Genomic DNA, 26185 nt, shown 5'->3' with positions numbered 1-26185 from the left:
GTCGTGAACTGACTTGCTGTGCAACGATCTACATTCTAACTTGATGCAAAACAATTTAAGTTCTGTTTAGTTGTAAAAAATCGGGCTAAACCCTAGGTTGATGTAAAAATTACCCGAGTCCTGACCCGGTTCGAAACGAACGAAATCTAAGCTATGGAGACACTAGGTGTAAAAACAAGAGCAATCCTGTTTCAAAACAAAATGAGCTAAATGCTAACATTGCGCAATAAACGAGCTAAAAAAGGGCTCAAGATTGACTTAGTGTAAAACAAGCTAAGTCAGGATTCATTCAAAAATGAACTAAATCCCCACTCGGCGGGAAACGAGCTACGCAAGTGAAATGCAGAAATAAGCTAAGGTATAACTCAGTACAAAAGTGACCTGACTTCTGACTCAGCTAATTCCGCGCTGAGTGCAGAAACAGGCAAAGTCCAAGCTGCGGAATTTTGACAACCAAGTAAAAAAGGTGCCAAGTCCTGATTTAGTTCAAAACACACTAAATCTACGTTTGGCGAAAACAAGCTAAGTCAAGCTAAGCTTTGGTGCTGAAAAAGCTTAAGTTCAAGATGCAGAATTTCAAAGACCCGGTACAGATATGAGTCAAGTCCTGATCCAGTGCAAACAAGCTAAGTCACGATTCAGTGCGATAAAAGCTAAGTCCTTACCGGGTACAAATACAACCAAAGTCCTTATCTGATTTAAAGATGAATCAGCGGGAAAAAACGATGCAAGTTCTGAATGGGTGCAAAAGCAAGCTAGGTCCTGACTTAGCGTAAAAACAACGAAGCCCTAGCTTTACATAAAAAGGAGTTAAGTCAAAAGTCCTCCCCCACTGCCTATATATATTAGGTAGTATGCAATGACTTTCAACGTGTCATTGCATGCACAAAGAAGTCTTGCAGTCTCTCCAACATCCATCTTCTCTCTCAAAAACAACTTTTTAGGAGAAAATACAATAAAAAATAAAATGAAAGAAAATAAAGATATATGATGGGTTAAACTTGAAAAAAACAGAAATTAATATGAATGAATACATGAAGTCTAAAACATACACCAATTAAAATGAATTACCAAGTCAAAGTTAAAAATAACAGATGTTACTAAAATTTAATTAAAAAGACTTTTTCCACAAAATAAGTTTTTCAAAGAAAAGTAAAGGACTCCATTAAACCAAAAATGAGCAAAATATAATCAAATAATCTACCAAGCGTAGAACTACCACAAATCAGCATCGATAAATAAATGAAACATAAACCAGACAAAAGTTGAAATAAATAACTGAATAAAACTTAAAACGAGAAGAAATGAACATGAATCGGCCTCAAAACCCATATGCCGTCCCAAGGCCCGAAAATAATTTGCACTTTTCTGAGAAAATACTAGTGTTTTTACTTTTATAACTTTAATACATCAAATAATATTAACACTTTGATTACTAAATATCAGTATATGTATATTAAAGGACTATGCACATTCATTTGTATTTTTTAAAATACAATATTATTTAATTTTATGGAAAAAGTTTTTTTAATTAATTTTTGTTCGTTTTATATTGACATAGTCTTTTCAGGGACAAAAGAAAATGATACTTTAAATCTTTTGGTTTTTTAAGACTTTATAGTTTGGTCTGCTATTTGTATGCCGGAAAAAAAATTTTCAGCAATTTTTAACAACATACACCCTTTTAAAAATAAGAACACAAATAGTAGTGTTTAATCTAGTTTCATACCTCCTATAGTTGACCTGAAATGGAAAACTTGATACCCTAACAAAAAAATCAGTTTACTTTCTTTGATAGCTTGCACTCACTTACGTTATTTTCATACGATTTCATTTTAGAGGCAGAAGTAGTTTAGCAAGTTTGAATAAATAGCCCTTAGTTTTTCTTAGGACGTAGCTCAGATGCCTTATTGAGAATTAGCATTGTCATAACCCAATTTGGTTTCACTTTAAGGCAACATTTAGTTTTAAAACATAATAGGCAAATGGGAGGGTGGGCGTGGGATTAGTTGCCCTCCAATCACTTTCGACTATTAAAAGGGGCATCAGCCCTTTCTATTTTCAATCGAATAAGCCCTTTTCGGAGTTCCCACGACAACTCCCTCGATACGAAGTGCCCTGGTCTAAAAAAAATAATAATAATAAAAAAATAAATAAAAAAAAAAAAAAACAAAGCCACATCGATCTTTACTATAATTAATCAAAAAAACTTTTTCAAAAAAGTAAAGAACTTAAAAACCAAAAAAAAAACAAAAAACAAAAATAGAATCAAATAATCTACCAAGCATACAACTACCACAAATCAGTATTAATAAATAAATGAAACCCAAAAACAAACAGAAATTAAAATAAAGTCAAACTCAAAACGAGTAGAAATTAATCTGAGTAGGGTTCTAAGCCCCATGCTTTCTAAAAGTAAAAATATAATTTGTACTTTACTGCAAAAAATATGCATTGTCAGTTTAAAATTCATATGCTGATATCTATTCCTTAAAATCACAAATACTTTTTTTTTTCTTGAAGCTACAGAAATGGAAACATTTAAAAGAATTTTTTCAGTAAAGTGCAAATTATATTCTAGCTCTTAGAAATCATAGGGTTTAGAACCGAGGGGTTAACAACTGGGCATTTTGAGGGACACCTGGAGGCATGAGGCACGGAGGCACGCCGGAGGCATATTCCAAAGGGCGCAATATGTAAATATATACAGCTAGCCTGTTATTCGGATATACAGCTTGCAGATATACAGCTTGTCTGTCAAATATTTCAGCACCTTCAAAAGCGATCTTTTAAAACTTGGAAAGAATCATTTACGGGTTTATTTGGCAAGGAAAAGAACCCCCAAGACTGAAAACAACCGATATGTACCTAAAGAAGAAGAAAGGAGGACTGCAAGTTGTTGATATCCATGCAAAAACAAGGTAACCCTACGATGGCACTGATGGTGTCACTTTTTCCTATTACACATAAAGCGTTGCCACCAGCTCAAAAATAAAATCCCGATTTTTCTTTTAAAAAAATCGAGATTTCAAAAAAAAAATCCGTAACACGGTCTTTAAGTTATACAACAAAGGGCTGTGCGCTGATGACGTAAAAAGCAAGGTGCGAAATTCAAAGTACCGTGAAACGTGGTTTCTAGTTGTAACTAACAACTGATTGTCAATATTCCTAGTATTAATTCGACGTGAAAACATTCTGGTGGATTGTTAGGATTTATGAAGCGTATTTAAGGACAAAGAAAGTTACCAAATCTCAGAAAACATGTGTCTACGCATTCACGTTTCATCGTTCTTTGAATTTCCAGCTCTACACTTGACGTTACGCTTTATGGCATTTGTAAATATGGTTTAGTCAATGATAGAAGTTGCGTTTTATCACCTCTTCACACGTCTCTTTCCCTTTTATCATGCCTGCTTTTCTGTTTAGTGGCTGTGCCAAGACGCACCCTTGGATCTCGGGTTCTTAATTGTACTAAAAAAAAGGAATCTGCTGCTTTGACACGGAAGAATCCAGAAGAAACACAGATCCCTTTTTCCCGAATGCACTTAGAATCCAACTTTCTTGGTATTGAACCCAGGCCTTTGGGTATTTGAAGAGAAAACTGAAAAGCAACAGTCAGAAAAACTGTTACTACCGAGTTATTAGTAAAAAGCGCTAAGTAAAGCAACCAACTAAAAAAAATAACTAGTTTTTCACATATTTATTGGTACGTTTCAGTAATCATCTGGATAATCACAGCTCAAATGACAACCCTAAGAAACTGGACAAATGAGCTTCAGTAAATCAAACTAAGCTTGGTTAGCACAAGTATAAACACTAAGTCTTCTACTGAGCATAACAAGTTTTCCGATGGTATTCATCGCTTCCGCTGCCCTAGATCTCGGAATGCATTCGAGACTGAATTATATCAAGAACTCAAGCATAGGGGGGACGAGGGGCACACGCACTTGAGCTGGCAGGACCAGCCCCGCCGTGGGTGGCCTCCTCGTCCGTAGGAGACAATATTCAAGATTCTGTTCAGTTCTGTGCCCTCATGCACGTCGGTATTAAGGTTATTTTTGGTTTTTTGTTGATGGGTTGGTTGTATTTTTTTTTTGTAGATTAAGGTTGGTCGTAAAAAGGGCTGAAAAAAAAGAAAAAAAAAGAAGTAAAAAAGCGCCAACGCAAGAATGGGTTTCTTGTGGACGGAACACGCCCAGTCTACGTGAGATCAAATAGTTTTTTTTTGTGTTAAAAATTTTTTAAGTTGTAAGAGTAAGCCTTTTGGAAGACCACCTTTAAAATTCGAATTCATACTAGTGAAAATTGAAGGATACGCATTTTAAGAAATTGAAGTAAAAATGCCACCGGAAAAGCGTCTCCTTGAGGGGGAAGGACACCCTGGAATTGGGGGAGTAATAGATATTTGGCAAGAAAAAAGTTAAATGGTAGTGTGCCTTCAGGTCCACTAATACATTGACTGGTATATAATAATTTTTTTTTTTTTGAAGTTTAGGTGATATGGTAATGTTTAAAGTTGTAAGATTTATATGTTTTTGTATTAAAATATCACCGAGTGGAGAGGAGGAGGGGACGGAAAAAAAATAACACCTACCTCTGAAAAATGTTCAACAAAAATTCCTTCTGTTGACACACAGAACATGGCGATGGTGGTAATTATGGTCTTGAGGTCAGTTTTGGGTTTAGGTGCCATTTTTAACATGATGTTTGCGATGCTGACGAGACATCAAAAAAGTAGAACCATTTCTTCTGGATAAATGCATTCAGCTTCGTGAAGCTGTCTGAGTCAAAGCCAAAGACAATGTTGGTGCCGATTTCCATAGAAACGGGCTCTGCTAAATGCATAATATACAGGCTGGAGTCACAGTAACCCTTGTCTACCAATGCGGCAGTTAATGTGAGATCAGCATTCAGCCGGAACCACTGGCATAGAATTCCTATGTCGTCAGAGAACGGCATCGCCATATTCTGCGTGTCAACAGAGTGGCATCTTCACCCAGACAAGTAGCCGAACTGTATGACCCACCCAACGAATACTCTCTTTCCCCTGCCAACTGGTCTGTAAACGCACCATTCACCGATACGCAATTCCGATTTCACATCGACCTCTGCATCGGTTTGCGGCGACTCACGTTGTCCTACTAGTCGGCCCTGGACCCGTTTTAATCGGTCACTACTCAGCTTCGCAGAGCTTTCCCTCAGAAGCCGCAACAGCGTGGATTTTTTTATTGGTGTTATGGAGCCGTCAGAAGTCTTGACAAGACAAAACCTAGAATTCTTCATGTTCGTCACAGGCTAACTAACCCAATTTTTCTCAAATTGGTGTTTCATACAGTGAGCAATCATTCGCAAATCTTCAAAGATGCCGTCACTTTCCGAGCCTGATTCAGTGTCAGTAACGGAAGGCTTTTCCTGCTTATCAGACAGAGTATTTTCCTCTAAGTCATCGTCTGAGTCACTGTCGTGAAGTACAGAAAGAAGAACATTCGGTACTTGGCGACCGAAAGCAGAAAGTACGTCATCGGGTATCAAGGCTTTCATTATTCACTGGCTTTCAATACGAGCTTGCCCTAGCTCGAGCCTGAATTCATCGTCCCCGGGCAAAGAAAAATCAGAACTGACAGACACAACACCAATGGATCTAACTTGCTTGGTCTTGGGCAAGGAAAACTGTTCATTAGAATATTGAGCTGCAAAATCCGTTATACTTTCATATCGACGAATTCGATGTAGAAGTTGGAGGAACGAAACGTTTATTACAGTACTGTAAGTGCTGGTTTGAGACCGCATCTTCCTGAAAAAATCTTCACACGGTTGGCTATTCATGTCGGAAAGTTTGAAAAGACGTCGAACCCAAGCCGTTTGAATCGACGAATGAGAAGCACTAGGGAATGCATATTTATCTCTAGGCAATGGTAAAGGTTCGTGGTAATAAAATTCTCGTTCAAAGCATAATGTCTACTTTTTAGGACCCCGGATCTCCAATGTCGAACGCAGTAAACAACACGACCAAGTAGATAACCTCTCAAGAGGAGAAAGTTTGCCGTCGTAAAAACGCGCCGTACGCTTTCCATAAGCCAAAGATAAAACTGTATTCCTTCGCTTCCAGGAACACGCTGTTTCAGGTGTGTCGGAGGCACGAAGGAAGGGACACCTGCGACGGTCAGTTATTAGCCCCTCGTTTAGAACCCTATATAGATTAATTTCTGCTCGTTTTGAGTTTGATTTGTTTTAATTTCTGTTTATCTTGGGTTTCATTTACTTATTGAGATTGTTTGTGGCAGTTGAATGCTTGGTAGATTATTTGATTATATTTTTGTTCATTTTTGGGTTAATAGAGTTTTGTACTTTTTTTGAAAAACTTATTTTCTGCAAAAATTTTTTTGTGATTAATTTCTGTTTGTTTTATATTGACATAGTCTCTTTCAGGGAGAAAGAGTGAGCCTCTTCTGAAGTTAAACAGCTATCCCTTCCATGAAAACCTTTAATACCCCCTGGGCATAACTTACAACCCTTGCCCCTAGTGTCTGGGGTTTGTTTCAACCCCAAAAGCCTTGTTATATGATATTTAGACTATTTTGAATAGAATAGCCATCTCAAAATTTCTATTAGACGCAGTTCGGGACAATATGACGTGTGTGTAAGGGGGGGGGGGAAGGTAGCTGCCCTTCGTTTACTTTGAATCTTAAGGAGGGCGCCAAAATGTCTGATTCCCAATCCAATGAGCCCCCTACGAAGTTTATATGACCACACTGTCTATGAAACCCTATATTTGCCCAGGGCATAACTCATAACTCTTGCCCTGAGGGCTGGGGGGATTTAATATCCTCAAAGACATAATTTACAGACCTTTCTGATAGGCTTAACAAATGGCTATATCAAAATTTTGACTGGAACTGTTTGAGGAAATGATAGGCGTGGAGGGAGACATTTGCAATCTGATCACTTTCGACTAACAAAAAAGGCACTAGTCCTCTGAATTTCCAATCAAATGAGCCCTTTTTAAAGCTTCTACGACAAAAATTTCTATAAAAACGGTAAATGCTCGAAAGGCATAACTTGCGACCCTTGTCTTGAGGGTTATGGGGGGAAGGTTGTCATCCTCAAATATATAATTTCCAGACCTTTCAACCATGTTGAACAAAATTGTTTTCTAAAAATCTTGATTGGATGTGTTTGGGGAAGTGGTGAGCGTGAGAGGAAGGTTAGTTACCCTGCAATCACTTTCGACTATTACAAAGGGCACCAGCCCTCTCAATTTCGAATTGAATAAGCCCCTTTTGAAGTTTCTACGACAACGCTACCTATAAAAACCTTAAATGCCCCCAGGGCATAACTTACAACCTTTGCCCTCGGGGCTCTCGGGGGTTTGTCATCCTTAAATACATAATTTCCAGAACTTTCAACTACTTTGAACAAAATGGCTATTTTAAAACTTTGATTGAATGTGTTTGTGGAAATGGTGTGCGTGAGAGGGGGGTTAGTTGCTCTCCATTCACTTTCGACTATTACATAACTACTACATAATACAAACGACTACTACATAATACAATAATTGCTTCTGTTGCAAATTGCATCTTGAGCCCTTAAAGGGAACCCAAAGGTATTTATATGTATTAAGAAAGAGCATAAAAAAGCATCAAATGATGTTTCCACTTTCATCCTAGCTAAACTATTTGGCCCACTGCAAGTTTACCATTAACTTTACCCCCACCCCCCTAATGTTGATGATGGTGATGTAATTCATTCACAATGAAATGAAATACCAGTGAACAAATTATCAAAATTAAACTGGACTCAGTGAGATAATTCCAAACCTTTGACTACCAAATTAATCAGAAGAAAATCCTCTACCTGAAGAAAGTGACAGAATTTCTTGAACATTACTCTATCCTGAAATATTAAGCTTGGAAATTACCCTTGTGATAGCCTGTTTAGAAAAAAAACCGGGTTCGGCTACCATCAGGGTTGCCACCAGCTCAAAAATAAAATCCCGATTTTTCTTCTAAAAAAATCCCGGAAACTTTGTGCCCAAAATGCCACCAAAACCAAAACATCCCAGAGAGAGCCCCCAGAAAAATGTGGACAGATGCCTGTTATGTATTTTAGAACTAGAAGAAAACTCTAAAGCATTACTTTGTGATAAGTGTAGGAAATGGATGTGTGGTGACTTCCTGAAAATTTCCGACGCAGAGTATGAACTTCTTGTTAAAATGCAGGAGAAAAATGGTTTCAAATGGGACTGTGCTTGGTGCAAATCAAGTGAGACCACCCCTAAAGTCATTATCCCCCCCAACCTGCAGCTACTATCCAAGATATTACTTCAGTGATCACACGAGCAACAGGAAACCTTCAGAGTAGTCTCTCCAATACCATTGCTCAAATTGAGATGCACTTAAAGCTGAGCTAGGTTCTATAAAAGACAAAGTGAATAGTTCGGAAGTAGCCTTATCCTCGAAATTAAAAAGGGCACTAGCCCTTTCAATTTTCAATCAAATGAGCCCTTTTTGAAATTTCTTTTTGAAGAAAAAAAAAAAATAGTACACTGTGCCAAAATCATTCTTTACTTATTGCGCTGCCTATGATTAACTAATGAAACTTAGGATAGGCAGAAATTAAAATGCGTAGTCAAGTAAAAACTTAACACAAACAGATAATGCCCAAAAATAAGAGCTCAAATCCCTCGAACACCAAAAGGCTCGATTTGTACTTCACTGAAAGCAAATTGTATTTTAATTACTTTTTGTATTAAAACATTGAGAAATTAAATACTGCCCAAAATTCACAGAATTGTATTTGTCATATATTGTTAAGTTTTAAGTTCCGTTAGCCAAATTTGCAACAAATTTCCGTCAACATTTTCTTCGTTTTAAATACACTCATTCCAGATGTCAATTTCCAAGTCATTTATAGGTTTGCCAATTCAAAATGTTATTCGACAAACTGAGCAGATTGCTACTACTGCTAACAACTTGCTATAACGCCAAAATCGACCGAGACCAACACTGCTGCGTATGCTCCTCCTCCGTCCCAATTTTTTACAACCTTTTAGTATAATAAAACCATATTGAAATTCAAGAATATATTTATTCTACGAAACTTTTTTTTCCTTTTTTTAGTATTAGTACACTAGAGTTTGCAACCTCGATGTTGGTTCATAATTTCCTTATCCTTATCCTTTTATTAATATATTTTTATTTCCTTTATATCAATATTTTGATTCTTCTTTTTTAATTGATATTATAACAAATTAAAAACATAATATTAGAAATGAATATCGTTTAAAGTAACAAAAATGACACCTAGTCTTTAGGGGTCTTGAAGGGGCATTGGCCCTACTCTTATTTTGTGGTAGTTTCTGTTTGTTTCAAGTTTTATTTGTTGTTCCTTAGTATTATCTATTATTTCTAAGTTTTACTTGATTATTCATTTTGACTTCTTTTCATTTAGGTTTTATTTATCCATTAACCGTAGTTTCTGTTTGTTTGAATTTGATTTATTGTATGACTCTACTACTTTTTACTTAGGATTTTTCATTTCTCTTTAATCCTCTTTGAAAATTTTTTTTTTAAACATTTTGAAAATTAATTTTGAATAAGTGTTAGGTAAATACTATATACTGAAATTTGGGTCCCGATTAGGCTATAGTCACAAAATTATAAGAAAATAAACATCAAATATAAAAACGGAAAAACTGCAAATAAAATTCGAAACTAAAATACAAAACCGTAATTGTAATAAAATGAAATCAAACCTTAAAGAAAATAAAGATCACGTATAATCAAAGCATAAAAAAACTTCTTTAAAGGCAAAAATAAGGCAAATCTTCATGTGGTTTTAGCTAGATTACTTCTATGATAGATGTCTATAGTTGTTTCATGACAGGGTCGAAGGTCAAGGTCGTAATACCCGATAGCCCATTTTGATTTTGGAGGCTTAAAGTAATCTAAGCCACGGCCAATTTTGATGATCCATCCAGCGTCAAGCCTAAAAACATAATAATAAAAACCCACTTGGACAATTTCAGTCAAAAGAGAAAATCAGAGAATTTATCTAAAAATGGATTTATAAATATTGAAGACAGTTAAAGATTGATTAATGCATCATTAATCAATCTGTTATTATTGTCATATATTCTGAAATAGACCTGCACATGGGGATGTGTGGCAGGTGAACGGAGAGGGGCAGAATTGCACCCTAAAACTAGTCTATACAACCCCCACAAAAATATAGGGAACTTTGTTTTTTAACATATGTTTTTGGTAATTTGAAAACATATTAGAAGAGCCCTCTGATACCCCCTCCCCTTTAAATCTTGGATGCTTGAGCGTATTTGCAGAACCCTTAAAAGTAGGGTAAAAAAATATAAAACCTGTCGACCACATACATACCACAAGTACCTAAACAGTGACCTGCGAATCTTTTTGGTAAATAGCTCGATATTTTGATATTCGAAAAAAGGATTGATGTTACGATAATAAACTCGTTTTCTTTTAAACAGGGTAGAAAGGAAATCAGCATATATAAAGGGTGTCTCACAAGAATGTACGCACACAACAATCATTTTTTACAACACATTCCAATCTTAAAACATAATTGAATTCAAAGGCATCAATTAAGTGTATTGTCAAAGCCTTTTTCAAATTTGTCCGTTGTGGCTTAGGCTGCACTATCACCACCATCAAATCCTTCTTTCATAAGATAAGAGTCAACCAAATAGATGGATTAAATGGAAGAGTAATATAGACTATCCTACATGTTCACCAAACCTCACACCACTAGACCATTTTATATTTGACATCAACGTGCATGTTACGAAACCTACAATAGTTGTCGAATTGAAAGCAGCCATTGAACGAAGCTTCCTTCCAATGCCAAATAAAATCTTACAGGATGTTTGGAATTCTATTATAATGAATTCTCAAGAGTCAAAACCCCAAAGTTAGAACTTTATACCATAATTTTCAAATTTCCACCTAGGTCCTTTAGACCAAACTTATTTATAAATTTCTTCCTTGGGTAAAGGTGTGGTTATATTTAATTGTTTATTTGTTAAAATAAGTAACTTTAGTACTGCTTTAGAAACTAGTAAAATCAATTTCAGTAAATTTTTCTATGAAAAGTTAATTGAAAACATAAACTCAATCATTATTTTATGAGTTTAACATAACTTCCAGAAAATGTACTTGAGTTTGTTAAGCCAATAGGAAATACTATCTTAGTAGTATGACTGAAAACAATATTTAGTATCCGTGCTACTTACAAGCGCTAATGTTGCTATAATTATTGTAACATTCACAGTGTAATCTAGCAGCGCTGTCCATATTAAATAGCGCAGAAACAGTTACATTTATTAGTCACTACAATGACACTTTAATGCTGTTATTGCAATATGCCTTTCTGGTCCTCATCTTCACGGAAAGCTAAGTGATAAAATTGAGCCTGAGCATATATTTAATTTCAGGATAATCAAGGGCAACGCTATAGCATTGCCTATAGTAAAGGCCATACGGCTCCAATGTTTAATTAATTAAAAAAAAAAAAAAAAAAAAAAAAAAAAAAAAAAAAAAAAACTGAAAGTAAGGAGCGACATTAAAACTTGAAACGAACAGAAATTATTCCGTATATGAAATGGGCTGTCCCCTACTCAAAGCCTCGCTCTTTACGCTATAGTTTTTTATTGTTTAAAAAAATAGAGTTGTGAGAAAGAGTCAAACGTTGGCGTAAAGAGCGAGGCGTTGAGGAGGCGAAAGCCCTTTTCATATACGGAATAATTTCTGTTCGTTTTATGCATTAATGTCGCTTCTCACTTTCAGTTAAATTTTTTTTACTTAATTTCTGAACGTTTTTTTTATTAATGCAGGTTTTGATTTTGGCTCATCGCACATGAATAATTAAAACGAAATTTGCATATTAATTTTACATTTTTTTTTTTGGCTAAATGGCTTTTTCAAAATTTTGATCGGAGGATTTGGAGAAAATGGGGAAAGAAGGGGGCCTAGTTGCCCTCTAATTTTTTTAGTTGCTTAAAAGGGCACTAGAACTTTTAGATTTATTAGTAGACTAGCTCGTAGCGATTCTACGACGCCCCCGTACAAACAATTTTTTTTGACTAGCTCACAGCGATTCTACGACGCCCCCGTACCAAACAGTTTTTTTCTTTTAATTTTACTTCTACTGGTCATTACACTCTTTGCCAGGGAATGACGCAATTTCAAAGTTCAGTCTACTGATTATTACACCTTTGCCAAGAGGATTTACGTAATTTCAAAGTTCAATGTCTTTTTTTTTTAGTGGTAAACCAAAACCGATGTCTCTTTTTAGTTGCCAATTATTTTTTGTATATATTAAGGTTTCATATTAGATTCTCCACCAGTTTTTTGAATAGTTTTATTCGAGATAACAATACAAGGATTTTTTGTAAAAAACATTTACATAGAAAAATGGATAATTCTAAGCATTTCTGGTGAGTAAAAATATTCTCATTATTATATTAAAAAGAATCGATCGGTAATTTGGGATTAGAATAAAATGTTGATTTTTTTAATGTATTAATTGTTACAAAAGCTTCCTTTTTTTTGAGTTTCGGTTTAATTCTTTCTTGAATTCACCTGCTGGATTAATTATTTATTTTAGTAAAGTAATAATTTATTTTAGTAAATTAATAATTTATTTTAGTAAAGTAATAATTTATTTTAGTAAATTAATAATTTATTTTAGTAAAGTAATAATTTTTAAGTGTCCTAAATTTGAAGGGGGCTATCACCGTCCTGAAGACGAGGTTAGGTTCTTCGCACAGTGGATACCTAAGAACATACCTGATCGGGATAAATCCATAAGACATGTTAAAAACTATCCTATATCATGGGACCATCGTTTGTGGATTTTTAAGATTGAACTCTAAGTACTATTTTTATTTAAACATTTGTTGTTGTTGTTTTTTTTTTTCTCAAAAAAAATAATATGTTAATAAATTTAATCAAAAAATATATTTAATCTTAAACCCTTAATGTTCTTTAGAATAGTTCTATTGTAAGCAATTAACAAACTCTTTACTGAAGTCACCTCTTGGATACACAATACAGAAATTTTCATTAAAGAAATTATGAAAAAATTGCAAGTAAGTAGCAAATTCTTTCTTGAATTCACCTGCTGGATTAATTATTTATTTTAGTAAAGTAATAATTTATTTTAGTAAATTAATAATTTATTTTAGTAAAGTAATAATTTATTTTAGTAAAGTAATTATTTATTTTAGTAAAGTAATTATTTATGACGTTATGTCTGCTTTACAAAAATATTGGATGAAGCGTTTTATTATAATACTTCAACAGAATTAAAATGAATATTAATAAATTAATGAAATTAATAAATAGGAGTTCAGTAATGATAAACTCGCACGGTTTAGTACCTTGGGTTATCGAAAAAGATTGAAAACTCGGTACTTGTATATTATACGGCAAACACTCAAGAAGTGAAGTTAAAGCAGATAATGGGAAAGTGGAAGAGTTGTAGCCTCAAACAGTCATCCTACAATAAGGTGGGGGGAAAAAACCCCGTTATTAAAAAAAAAATTAAAAAAATAATTAGAATTTTGACTTTTTCTGCTCTATTTGCTAGATTTCAGACATTTGAATTCTTCTTCCAGCAGCGTTGGATATCACAGAATTGTCAATACTTAGCAACATCACCCTCTTTCAGGTAAAATCGTGGTTTGGTATGACAAACGAGCATAGAACCTAAAAAATAGCATAAAAAATAGCATATTTTTTTTTAAAAAAAAATTATTTAATTTTTTTTAAGGTTCATTTAGACGAGGTTACGTGCGCGCACGAAACCACGTCTAAATGAACCATAAAAAAATGAAATAAAGCTATGTCGACGTTTCATATCTCTCCTGATTGGTCCCTAAAAAACCAGTCTTGTTGAAAACGTGGAGTTTTCTTACTGCTCACTTTTTGCAATGTGTAGGAATCAGTGGGGAATCTCCGCTCGTTTGGAAAGGTGCCAAGGACTTCGCAGTTGACCTTTACCTCCCCCCCCTCCCCCTCCTATTTTCCGAGGGGTGTTGACATACTGACGGCATTGTGACACTTTGGTGATGGTTAATCGGAGTTCAAGTTGGGAATCATATAGCATTCTGATATTTATTTATTAATTTTTTTTGCAGTAACTGAATTTTGTTTCTAAACTATTACATTTTTTATCCTACTTTGTTTTATTTCATTAGCATTAACCGAACTTTACGTCTTGTATGGTTTACAGCTAATAGAACAGTACCGTAGAATTTTACTAAACTTTTTTTTATATTTATAAAAATGTACTATCTTAAAAAATTTGGGGGACATGAGACACATATCAAATGATATTTACATTTTGATTACAAGTTCCAATCTTCAAAATGTTAAGTTTTGCAATGTTTTTCAGAAGAAACATCGTTGATGCATGTTTATTTCTTTTGATTTTACTCAGACGTGATTGTATCAAACTGAAGGTTCAAGATAATTGAGAGGGAGCTCATTCAAATGTAAATTAAAAGTTCCTTTTTAAGTGACCACACAGGTTGGACCAGGGGAAAGTCTTGTTTTCTGCCATTTTAGGGCACCAAACTACGACTTTACCCTAAAGAGGATGAATTTGCAAGCAATTTAAAATTCTGAGAAGTTAATTGATTTAAAAGTATCAATAACTATATATTATATCAACTATAATTAGGGGGGGGTCATTGGAAAGGGCGGGGGATAGTGTAGATTCCTAAAATAGTACTTTCTAATGGACAAACTGCTTACTCTTCACGAGGTTTCAGATAATTGTTGAAAGAGGTAGGGGGGGGGGTAGGAATTAATTAAATTGTTTCTCTACACAGCTAAAATATTACACACACATATCTACCAGTACAGAGGAGGAAAAGGCAAGGCAGGTCATCATCAGTCCCACCAGGAAATTTCTGGGGAGTGATAAATACTGCCAGGAACTTAGTTTTCAGCAATTTATAACGGCAATATTTTTCTTTTTCTATGAAGTATTTCAATGTATTTAAAACATGTATTTAATGTATTTATCTGAAAGAAAAGTATATTGTAGAGATTGTGAGGGCTTCAGTTATGTATAAAATAAAAAGTCTCACAGAATTTCTATCCATACAAACATTACTACTCCTTTTCATCCAACCGAAATTCTTTAGTAAGAATATTAACAAGTTATCCCAAAGTTAGAATTCCATTTTTTATCCAAAGTTATTCCAAACTCAGAATTTTGAAATTTATTCCAAAGTATTCCAAAGTTACTATTACTCGCCAATTTTTTTTACGTATATTCAAATTTTATACAAAATTGAAATTGAAAATTTAAACAAAGGATGTATTAATCAACGTGCAATTACTGATTTAAATATTTTAAAAAGTAATTAACCTAGGATTTAAGGGGCCGATACTTCAAATAATGTCTCAGTTAGGCCTGGGTATGATTTGGAAAACAATCAAAAATTGAATAAAAAAAGAGTTTTTTGTAAAGGTAGGGGGATAGTGTAGATTCCTAAAATAGTACGTTTTAATGGACAAACTGCTTACTCTTCATGAGTTTTCAGATAATTGTTGAAAGAGGTAGGGGGAGGGGGTAGGAATTAATTAAATTGTTTCTCTACACAGCTAAAATATTACACACCCATATCTACCAGTACAGAGATGGAAAAAGGCAAGGCAGGTCATCATCAGTCCCACCAGGAAATTTCTTTGGAGTGGTAAATACTGCTAGGAACTTAGTTTTCAGCAATTTATAACTGGCAATATTTTCCTTTTTCTATGAAGTATTTCAATATATTTAAACACATGTATGTAATTATTTATCGGTAAGAAAATTCTATTGTAGAGATTGTGAGGGTTTCAGTTATGTAGAAGATCAAAAGTCTCACTGAATTTCCATCCATACAAACATTACTACTCCTTTTCATCCGATCGAAATTCTTTAGTAAGAATATTAACAAGTTATCCCAAAGTTAGAATTCCATTTTTTTTTCAAAGTTATTCCAAACTTAGAATTTTGAAATTTATTCCAAAGTATTCCAAAGTTACTATTCATCGCCAATTTTTTTTACGTATATTCAAATTTTATACAAAATTGAAATTGCAAATTTAAACATAGGATGTATTAATCAACGTGCAATTACTGATTTAAATATTTTAAAAAGCAATTAACCAAGGAGTTAAGGGACCGATACTTCACTTAATATCTCAGTGAGGCCTGGGTATGATTTGGAAAACAATCAAAAATTGAATAAAAAAAGAGTTTTTGAACCAAAAGTAAGAACAGTTTCGAAACCTATTTGTACAGATTATTCTTTAAATGAAGGAAGCTGCTTCCTCCTTAGCTCCTTACTCTTTAATGTGAAGTATGGCTTTTTTTTCTGTCCAAACTTTCAAAGAAAATTTGCAATTGGAAAAAAAAATTCAAAGCACTAAAAAAAAAGACCCGAATTTGGTAACAAAAATGTACAGTTTTCTGTAAAAGTGACTGAATTACATAATCATGAATTTTCATAGGTTTAATAATTTGAATGGGACATCTTAAGGGTATCGAGTGTTTTCTACGGAATTGATTCGAGCCTTAAATTACTTGATCAGATATGTTGGCATTTTTAAGGTGAAATTTGACTCTTTTAATCCCCGAGATGTAGCACACTGTGACCAGTGTAAAAACAAATCCTCTTGATATATTCAGTTTCTTTGGTTAGTTTCTCAATAGAATTCACTAAGTTTTTAGTTAGCAGTGTAATAATATGAGTGAACAAGTTGAGTTAGAAATATCCTTTTATTGCAACTGTTGTATTTGTAAAGAATATTTTCATGATTTTGAACATTCTCATGAACCTACCGCATGTTTAGACAGCATAGAGGCAGAGACAGAGGAGAAGAATCAGGAGGAAACGAGAAGAAAAATTATATGTGATGTGGAGAGAAATTTATACCGGTTGCAAGTATGTTCACATAAAAGAAGGATTAATATAATAGAAAAGGAAGATCAAAAGAAGAGACTGGAAAAAGAGGACTTTCTCTATAGTGTAAAAGACAGCAGTGAAAAACCAATGAAAAATGTATATAAAGCAAGATATAACTCGGATTATTATAATGATTATGTTCTAAGAGAAGAGAAAAGGCGGCCCTTTAAGAGACAACATAAGAGGTCATTCTACGAAAAGGATTTTAAACAACTGAAACCATGGTGGAACAGTTCTCATATATGATTTGACGTTAAATCTAATTATTAATATGTATAGTGAGGTTTATATTATAATCATGCAATAAATTTGTTTGTATTATTTTAATTTTCATATACTTTAATTTGATGTTTAACCTTTTCTTTCAAATCGTGTCATATTCTATGTTGGTGTCAGAATAATATGGTTCTATGTTCGTTTGTCATACCAAACCACGATTTTACCTGAAAGAGGGTGATGTTGCTAAGTATTGACAATTCTGTGATATCCAACGCTGCTGGAAGAAGAATTCAAATGTCTGAAATCTAGCAAATAGAGCAGAAAAAGTCAAAATTCTAATTTTCAAAATTATTTATTCCAAAATTATTTTAATCACAATTTATGGGGGGAGGGGAGCGACGGGGTTTTTCCCCCCACCTTATTGTAGGATGACTGTTTTAGGCTACAACTCTTCCACTTTCCCATTTTCTGCTTTAACTTCACTTCTTGAGTGTTTGCCGTATAATACACAAGTACCAAGTTTTCAATCTTTTTCGATAACCCGAGGTACTAAACCGTGCGAGTTTATCATTACTGAACTCCTATTTATTAATTTCATTAATTTATTAATATTCATTTTAATTCTGTTGAAGTATTATAATAAAATGTTTCATCCAATATTTTTGTAAAGCAGACATAACGTCATAAATAATCACTTTACTAAAAAAAATAATTACTTTACTAAAATAAATTATTACTTTACTAAAATAAATTATTAATTTACTAAAATAAATTATTACTTTACTAAAATAAATAATTAATCCAGCAGGTGAATTCAAGAAAGAATTTGCTACTTACTTACAATTTTTTCATAATTTCTTTAATGAAAATTTCTGTATTGTGTATCCAAGAGATGACTTCAGGAAAGATTTTTTTACTTGATTAAAATATAAATATTATAAATAACATGAAGGGTTTAAGATTAAATATATTTATTGCTTAAATTTATTAACAGATTTTTTTTGATAAAAAAAAAACAACAACAACAAATGTTTACATAAAAATAGTACTTAGAGTTCACTCTTAAACATCCACAAACGATGGTCCCATGATATAGGATGGTTTTTAACATGTCTTATGGATTTATCCCGATCAGGTATGTTCTTAGGTATCCACTGTGCGAAGAACCTAACCTCGTCTTCAGGACGGTGATAGCCCCCTTCAAATTTAGGACACTTAAAAATTATTACTTTACTAAAATAAATTATTAATTTACTAAAATAAATTATTACTTTACTAAAATAAATAATTAATCCAGCAGGTGAATTCAAGAAAGAATTAAACCGAAACTCAAAAAAAGGAAGCTTTTGTAACAATTAATACATTAAAAAAAAATCAACATTTTATTCTAATCCCAAATTACCGATCGATTCCTTTTAATATAATAATGAGAATATTTTTACTCACCAGAAATTGGTTAGAATTATCCATTTTTCTATGTAAATATTTTTTACAAAAAATGCTTGTAGTGTTATCTCGAATAAAACTATTCAAAACTGGTGGAGAATCTAATATGAAACCTGAATATATACAAAAAATAATTGGCAACTAAAAAGAGACATCGGTTTTGGTTTACCACTAAAAAAAAAGACATTGAACTTTGAAATTGCGTAAATCCTCTTGGCAAAGGTGTAATGACCAGTAGACTGAACTTTGAAATTTCGTCATTCCCTGGCAAAGAGTGTAATGACCAGTAAAAGTAAAATTAACAGAAAAAAAACTGTTTGTACGGGGGCGTCGTAGAATCGCTACGAGCTAGTCAAAAAAACCTGTTTGTACGGGAGCGTCGTAGAATCGCTACGAGCTAGTCTACTTTTATTTACGAACGTTTTATTAGTAACAAATATACGTAACTTACATATTAACTTACGTAACGAACTTTAATATTCGTATATTTTTACTAGGTATATTAGGGGATTCACCCCCTAGCCAATATCTCGCTCTTTACGCTAAAGTTCGAATTTTGTTCGTACTCTCTAAGAATGACCCCTTAATCCCAGAGGCCGTTTAATTAGAATAAATAGCTTTGATGAAAGTACTAAAAAAACTTTAGCGTAAAGAGTAAGGCATTGACTAGGGGGCGATCCCCCTCATATGCGTAATAATTTCTGCTCACTTTATGTTTTGATGTTGCTCCTTTCTTTCAGCTGAAAAACTAGTTTTTTTTTATTTAATTTCTGATCGTTTTTTAAATAATGCTAGGAAATCCAGCGCTTCCTTCATAGTAATGTCCCTACCCCCATGAAAACATCTTCCATGGAAAGATCCTTCGACGTAACCCCCGACACCCTCCCCACTACCAGAAAAATACCCCCTGAACATGTCTGTATACTTCCCAATAAACAATACTATTTGTAAACATTGGGTAAAGTCTATAACTTGCAGCCCTTCCCCGGGGACTGTGGGGGTAAGTCATCCTCAAAGAGATAGTTATTATATTTTTCGACCATGCTGAACAAAATGGCTATCACATAATTTTATCAGGCGACTTTGAGGAAAAAAGGGGCGGGGGAGGGGATCAGATTGCCCTCCAATCATTTTGGACACTTAAAAATGGCACTAGAACTTTTAATTTCCATTCAAATGAGCCATCTCACGATATACTAGGACCACTGGGTCGATACGATCACCCCTGGAAAAAAAAAAAACAACAAACAAACAAATAAACACGCACCCGTGATCTTTCTCCTGGCAAAAAATACAAAATTCCACATCTTTGCCGATACGAGCTTGAAACCTCTACAGTAGTGTTCTTTGTTACGTTGAATCTGATGGTGTGATTTTCATTAAGATCCTATGTCTTTTAAGGGACGTTTCCTCCTTTTTTCGAAAATAATGCAAATTTTCTCAGGCTCTTAACTTTTGATGGGTAAGGCTGAACTTAATGAGACTTATATGTTCGAAAAATATTGAAGAAATTGAAGAATATATTTAGGGAATGTTTTGCCCTTTTTTTCAAAATAAGGGGAATTTTCTCAGGCTCGTAACTTTTGATGGATAGGTCTAAACTTAATGAAACTTATATATTTAAGATCAGCATAAAAATCCAATTCTTTTGATGTATCTATTGGTATAAAAATTTCGTCTTTTAGAGTTTCGGTTACTATTGAGCCGGGTCGCTCCTTACTTACAGTTCGTTACCGCGAACTGTTTGATTATTTATTTATTATTTTTTCTTTTCCCAGAGGCAGTTCTTATGGAAGGAGTCGTCGCATAGACTTCGAAGGGGCTCATTCGACTGGAATTTGTAAGTTTTAATGCCTTTTGAAGAGTCAAAAGTTATCAGAGGTTAACTAGCCCCGCCCCCCCCCCCGACGCCCTTCTTTTCCCAAATGCATCCAATACAATTTTGAGATTGCCATTCTGTTAAAACTAGTTCAAAGATCATATAACCAAAACTCCGGTGTTGACACGACCCCCCAGGGCTCGGGGGCAGACGTTGTAAGTTATTCCCTGAGGGAATATATGGTTATTATAGAAGGAATTTTCGTATAAACTTGAGAGAGGGCTCATTTGATTGGAAATTGACAGTTCTAGTTCACTTTTTAAGAGTCAAAAGAGATCCAAGGGCAACTAGCCCCCCCCCCCCCAACGCCTTTTTTCCCAAACCCATACGATAAAGATTTTGAGACATCCATTTTGTTAAAAATAATTCAAAGGTTGGATAAGAAAAACTCCGGTGTCGATATAACTCCCCAAGGCCCAGGGGAAGGCGTTCCAAGTTATGCCCGGAGAGCATAATTTAGAAGCCATTTTTTGATAGCTATTTCCTAAAAATTGTTCAAAGATCATATAACGAATACTCCGGGATCGACACAACCCCCCAGGACAGGCGTAGTAAGTTATACCCTGGAGGAATATATGTTTCTTATGAAAGGGATGCTCGTAAAAACTTCAGAGAGGGCCTATTTGCTTGGAGATTGAAAGTTCTAGTTCAGTTTTTGAGAACCAAAAGAGATTAGAGCGTAACTAGCCCTCCCCCCAACCCACACCCCCTTTTCCCCAAATGAATCCGATAAAAATTTTGAGATAGCCATTTTGTTAAAAATAGTTCAAAAGTCAGATAATTAAAAACTCAGGTGTCGTGCCCCAGGGCCCGGGGGCAGGCATTGTAAGTTATGCCCTGAGGGCAAGCATGGTTTTTAAGAAAAGAATACTTGCACAATCTTCAGACAGTACTCATTTGATTGAACATTGAAAGTTCGAGTTAACTGTTTAATAGTCAAAAGAGATACGAGTGCAAATAGCCTCTCCCACACACACTTTTTTCCAAACCCATACGAAGAAATCTTGAGATGGCCATTTTGATAAAAATAATTCAAAGGTGGGATAAGAAAAACTTCGGTGTCGATACAAGCCTAGGGCCCAGAGACAGGCGTTCTAAGTTACGCCCTGAGGGCATGTATGGTTCTTATGAAAAGGATGCTCGTATAAAATTCATAGAAGGCTCATTTGGTTGGAAATTTAAAGTTCTAGTTCACTTTTTAAGTCAAGAGATCAGAGGGCAACTGGACCCCCCCCCCCCACGGTCTTTTTTCACCAAACCAATCCGCTACAAATTTCGAGATACCCATTTTCATTAAAATAGTTCAAAAATTATATAACAAAGACTCCGGTGTCGACAAAACCTCCCAGGGCCCGGGGGTAGGCATTATAAGTGTTGTCTCGGGGGCGTATATGATCCTTATGAAAGGGATACTTGTATAAACTTCAGAGAGGGCTCATTTGGGAAATTGAAAGCTCTAGTTCACTTTTTAAGAGTCAAAAGATATCCGAGGGCAACTATCACCCCCCCCCCCAAACACCCTTTTTCAGGTAAGAAAGATAAGAAAAGCTCCTGTGTAGACGCAACCCTCCAGGGCCCGGGGGCAGGCGTTGCAAATAATGCTCCGGGGGCATATATGGTTCTTATGGAAGGGATGCTCGTAAAAACTTCGGAGGGGCCCATTTGATTTGAAATTAAAAGTTATGGTTCACTTTTTAAGAGTCAAAAGAGATCGGAGGGCAACTAGCCCCCACACACCCTGTTTTTCTCAAACCCATTCGATAGGAACCGGGATCAACACAATCCTTCAGGGGCTGGGGTAGACGTTGTAAGTTATGCCTGGGGGGCATATATAGCTGGTATGGAAGGGATGCTCGTATAAACTTCAAAGAGGGCTCATTTGATTGGAAACTGACAGTTCTAGTTCCCATTTTAAGAGCCAAAAGATATCCAAGGGCAACTAGCCCCCCCCCCCAATACAGTTTTCCCAAAACCCATACGATAAAAATTTTGAGATAGCCATTTCATTAAAAATAGTTCAAAGGTCAGAAAAGGAAATATCCTGTGTCGACGCAACCCACCAGGGCTCGGTGGCAGGCGTTGTAAGTAATGCTCTGGGGGCATATATGGGTCTTAGGGAAGGGATGCTCATATAAACTTCGAAGAGGGCTCATTTGACTGAAAATTGAAAGTTCTCGTTCACTTTTTAAGATTAAAAAAAGATTAGGGGGCAAATAACCAACCCCCCTTCAGGCCCGATTTCCTCAAACCCATCCGATAAGAACTTTGAGAGCGCCATGCTTTTCAAAATGGATCAAAGATCATATAACGAAAACTTCAGGGTCGACACAATCCTCCAGGGCCTGGGGTAGGTGTTGTAAGTTATGCCCGGGGCACATATATAGCTGTTATGGAAGCTAAGCTCGTATAAACTTCAGAGAGGGCTCATTTGATTAGAAATTGATTTTGATTGGAATTGGAGGCCTCTTTCCTCCCAAATGCGTCCGACAAAAATTTTCAAATAGCCATTTTGTTAAAATTAGTTCGAAGTTTAAATAAAAAAAAAACTCCGATGTCGATAAAACCCCCAGGGCCCGGGGGTAGGCGTTACAAGTTTTTCCTTGGGGGCATATATGGTTCTTATGGAAGGGATACTCGTATAAACTTCAGAGAGGGCATATTTGATTAGAAATTGAAAGTTCTAGTTCACTCTTAAAGAGTCAAAATAGAACGGAGGGCAACTAGCCCCCCCCCTCCATGCCCTTTTTCCTTAAACCCATCCGGTAAGAACTTTGAGATAGCCATTGTTTTTTAAAATAGTGCAAAGATCATATAACAAAAACTGCAGGGTCGACAAAGACCCCCAGGGCCCGAGGGTAGGCGTTGTAAGTTGTAACCTGAGGGAATATTTAGTTCTTATGGAAGGGATGCTAGTCAAAACTTCAGAGGGGGCTCATTTGACTGGAAATTAAAATTTCTTGTTCAGTTTTTCAGAGTCAAGAGATTGGAGAATAATACGCCCCCACCCCCTCTTCCCCAAATGCATCCGATAAAAACTTTGATATAGCCATTTTGTTAAAAATAGCTCAAAAGTCAGAAGGGAGAGGGGGCAACTAGCCCCCCCCCCTACGTTCTTTTTTTCACAAACCCATCTGCTACAAATTTTGAGATATCTATTTTTTAAAATAGTTCAAGAATTATATAACAAAACTCAGGTGTCGACACAACCCCCCGGGGCTCGGGGGCAGGCGTTGTAGGTTATCCCCTGGGGGCATATATAGTTCTTATGAAAGGGATGCTCGTAAAAAAAATCAGAGAGGGCTCATTTGATTAGAAATTGAAAGTTCGAGTTCACTTTCTAAGAGTGAAAAAAGATCCGAGGGCAACTAGCCCCCCCCCCCCCCACGCCTTTTTCCAAATCCATCCGATGAAAATCTTGAGATAGAGATTTTGTTAAAAATAATTCAAAGGTGGGATAAGAAAAACTTCGGAGTCCATACAACTAGGGCAACTAGCCCCCCCCCCCCCTTCATGCCCTTTTTCCTCAAACCCATCCGGTAAGAACTTTGAGATAGCCATTTTTTAAAAATAGTGAAAAGATCATGTAACAAAAACACCAAGGTTGACAAAAACCCCCACGGCCCGACGGCAGGCTTTGTAAGTTGTGCCCTAGGGGAATGTTTGGTTCTTATGGAAGGGATCCTCGTCAAAACTTCAGAGAGGGCTCATTTGATTGGAAATAAAAAGTTCTTGTTCAGTTTTTGAGAGTCAAAAGAGATTGGAGAATAATACGCCTCCCGCTCCCTCTTCCCCAAATGCCTCCGATAAAAATTTTGAGATAGCCATTTTGTTAAAATAGTTAAAAAGTCAGAGGAGGGGGGGCAACTAGCCCCCCCCCCACGGCCTTTTTTCCACAAACCCATCTGCTACAAATTTTGAGATATCTATTTTTTTAAATAGTTCAAGAATTGTATAACAGGTGTCGACACAACCCCCCAGGTCTCGGGGGCAGGCGTTGTAAGTTATGCCCTGGGAAATTGAAAGTTCTAGTTCACTTTTCAAGATTCAAGAGATCGGAGGGCAACTAGCCCCCCCCCACGCCCTTTTTTCCCAAACCCCATCCGATAAAAAATTTGAGATAGCCATTTCGTTAAAAATAGTTCAAAGGTCAGATAAGAAAAACTCCTGTATTGACGCTACCCCCCCCCCCCCCCCGGGCCTGGGGGTCGAAAAAAAAACCCAAGGCCCGACGGCAGGCTTTGTAAGTTGTGCCCTAGGGGAATCTTTGGTTCTTATGGAAGGGATCCTCGTCAAAACTTCAGAGAGGGCTCATTTGATTGGAAATTAAAAGTTCTTGTTCAGTTTTTGAGAGTCAAAAGAGATTGGAGAATAATACGCCTCCTGCTCCCTCTTCCCCAAATGCATCCGATAAAAATTTTGAGATAGCCATTTTGTTAAAAATAGTTAAAAAGTCAGCGGGGGGGGGGCAACTAGCCCCCCCCCACGGCCTTTTTTCCACACACCCATCTGCTACAAATTTTGAGATATCTATTTTTTTAAATAGTTCGAGAATTATATAACAAAAACTCAGGTGTCGACACAACCCCCCAGGGCTCGGGGGCAGGCGTTGTAAGTTATGCTCTGGGGCATATATAGTTCTTATGAAAGGGATTCTAGTATAAACTTCAGAGAGGGCTCATTCGATTAGAAATTGAAAGTTCGAGTTCACCTTTTAAGAATAAAAAAAGATCCGAGGGCAACTAGCCCCCCCCCCCTATGCCTTTTTCCAAATTCATCCGATGAAAATTTTAAGATAGCCATTTTGTTGAAAATACTTCAAAGGTCGGACAATAAAACTTCGGTGTCGATACAACTCCCGAGGGCCCGGGGACAGGCGTTCTAAGTTATGCCCTGAGTGCATGTATGGTTCTTAAGGAAGGGGTGCTCGTATAAACATCATAGAGGGCTCATTTGATTAGAAATTGAAAGTTCTAGTTCACTTTTCAAGATTCAAGAGATCGGAGGGCAACTAGCCCCCCACGCCCTTTTTTCCCAAACCCCATCCGATAAAAAATTTGAGATAGCCATTTTGGTCAAAATAGTTCAAAGGTCAGATAATAAAAACCCCTGTATTGACGCACCCCCCCCCCCCCCTCTGGGCCCGGGGGCATTCATTGTAAGTAATGCTTTGGGGGCGTATATGGTTCTTATGGAAGGGTGCTTGTATAAACTTCGGAGAGGGCTCATTTGATTGGAAATTTTGAAATAGCCATTTTGTTAAAAATAGTTAAAGGGTAAGATAAAAAAAACTCCGGTGTCGACACAGCCTTCTAGGGCCCAGAGGCAGGTGTTACAAGTTATGCACTGGAGTCACATATGGTTCTTATGGAAGAGATTCTCGTATAAACTTCAGAGAGGGCACATTTGATCGAAAATTGAAAGTTCTAGTTCACTTTTAAAGAGTCAAAAGAGATTGGAGGACAACTGGCCCCTCCTTTCCCCCTTCCACGCCCTTTTTTCCTCAAACTCATCCGAAAAGAGTTTTGAGATAGCCATTTTTAAATATGGTTCAAAGTTCATATATCTAAAATCCGGGGCCAACATAACCCCCCAGGGCCGGAGGATAAGTGTTGTAAGTTAAGCACTGGGGGAATATATGGTTCTTATGG

General features: G+C 35.8%; 1 protein-coding gene across 1 annotated transcript in view; it reads right to left on the bottom strand.

Moving 5' to 3' along the window:
• Positions 1-9719: 9719 nt before the first annotated feature.
• Positions 9720-26185, bottom strand: part of LOC148953308 (MIT domain-containing protein 1-like) — a 97759-nt gene continuing 81293 nt past the window's right edge. The window contains exon 5 of the mRNA XM_089088475.1: positions 9720-9987. Coding sequence (XP_088944601.1) covers positions 9828-9987 — 160 coding nt within the window. The 3' untranslated portion in view covers positions 9720-9827. The remainder of the gene's footprint in view (positions 9988-26185) is intronic.

Source organism: Artemia sp. Qi Xiang Cuo, chromosome 4 (assembly GCF_049724085.1).
Source record: "Artemia sp. Qi Xiang Cuo chromosome 4, ASM4972408v1, whole genome shotgun sequence".
Lineage (NCBI taxonomy): Eukaryota > Metazoa > Arthropoda > Branchiopoda > Anostraca > Artemiidae > Artemia > Artemia sp. Qi Xiang Cuo.
Note: the sequence above shows the minus strand (reverse complement) of the source record. Positions and strands in the feature narration are given on the sequence as shown.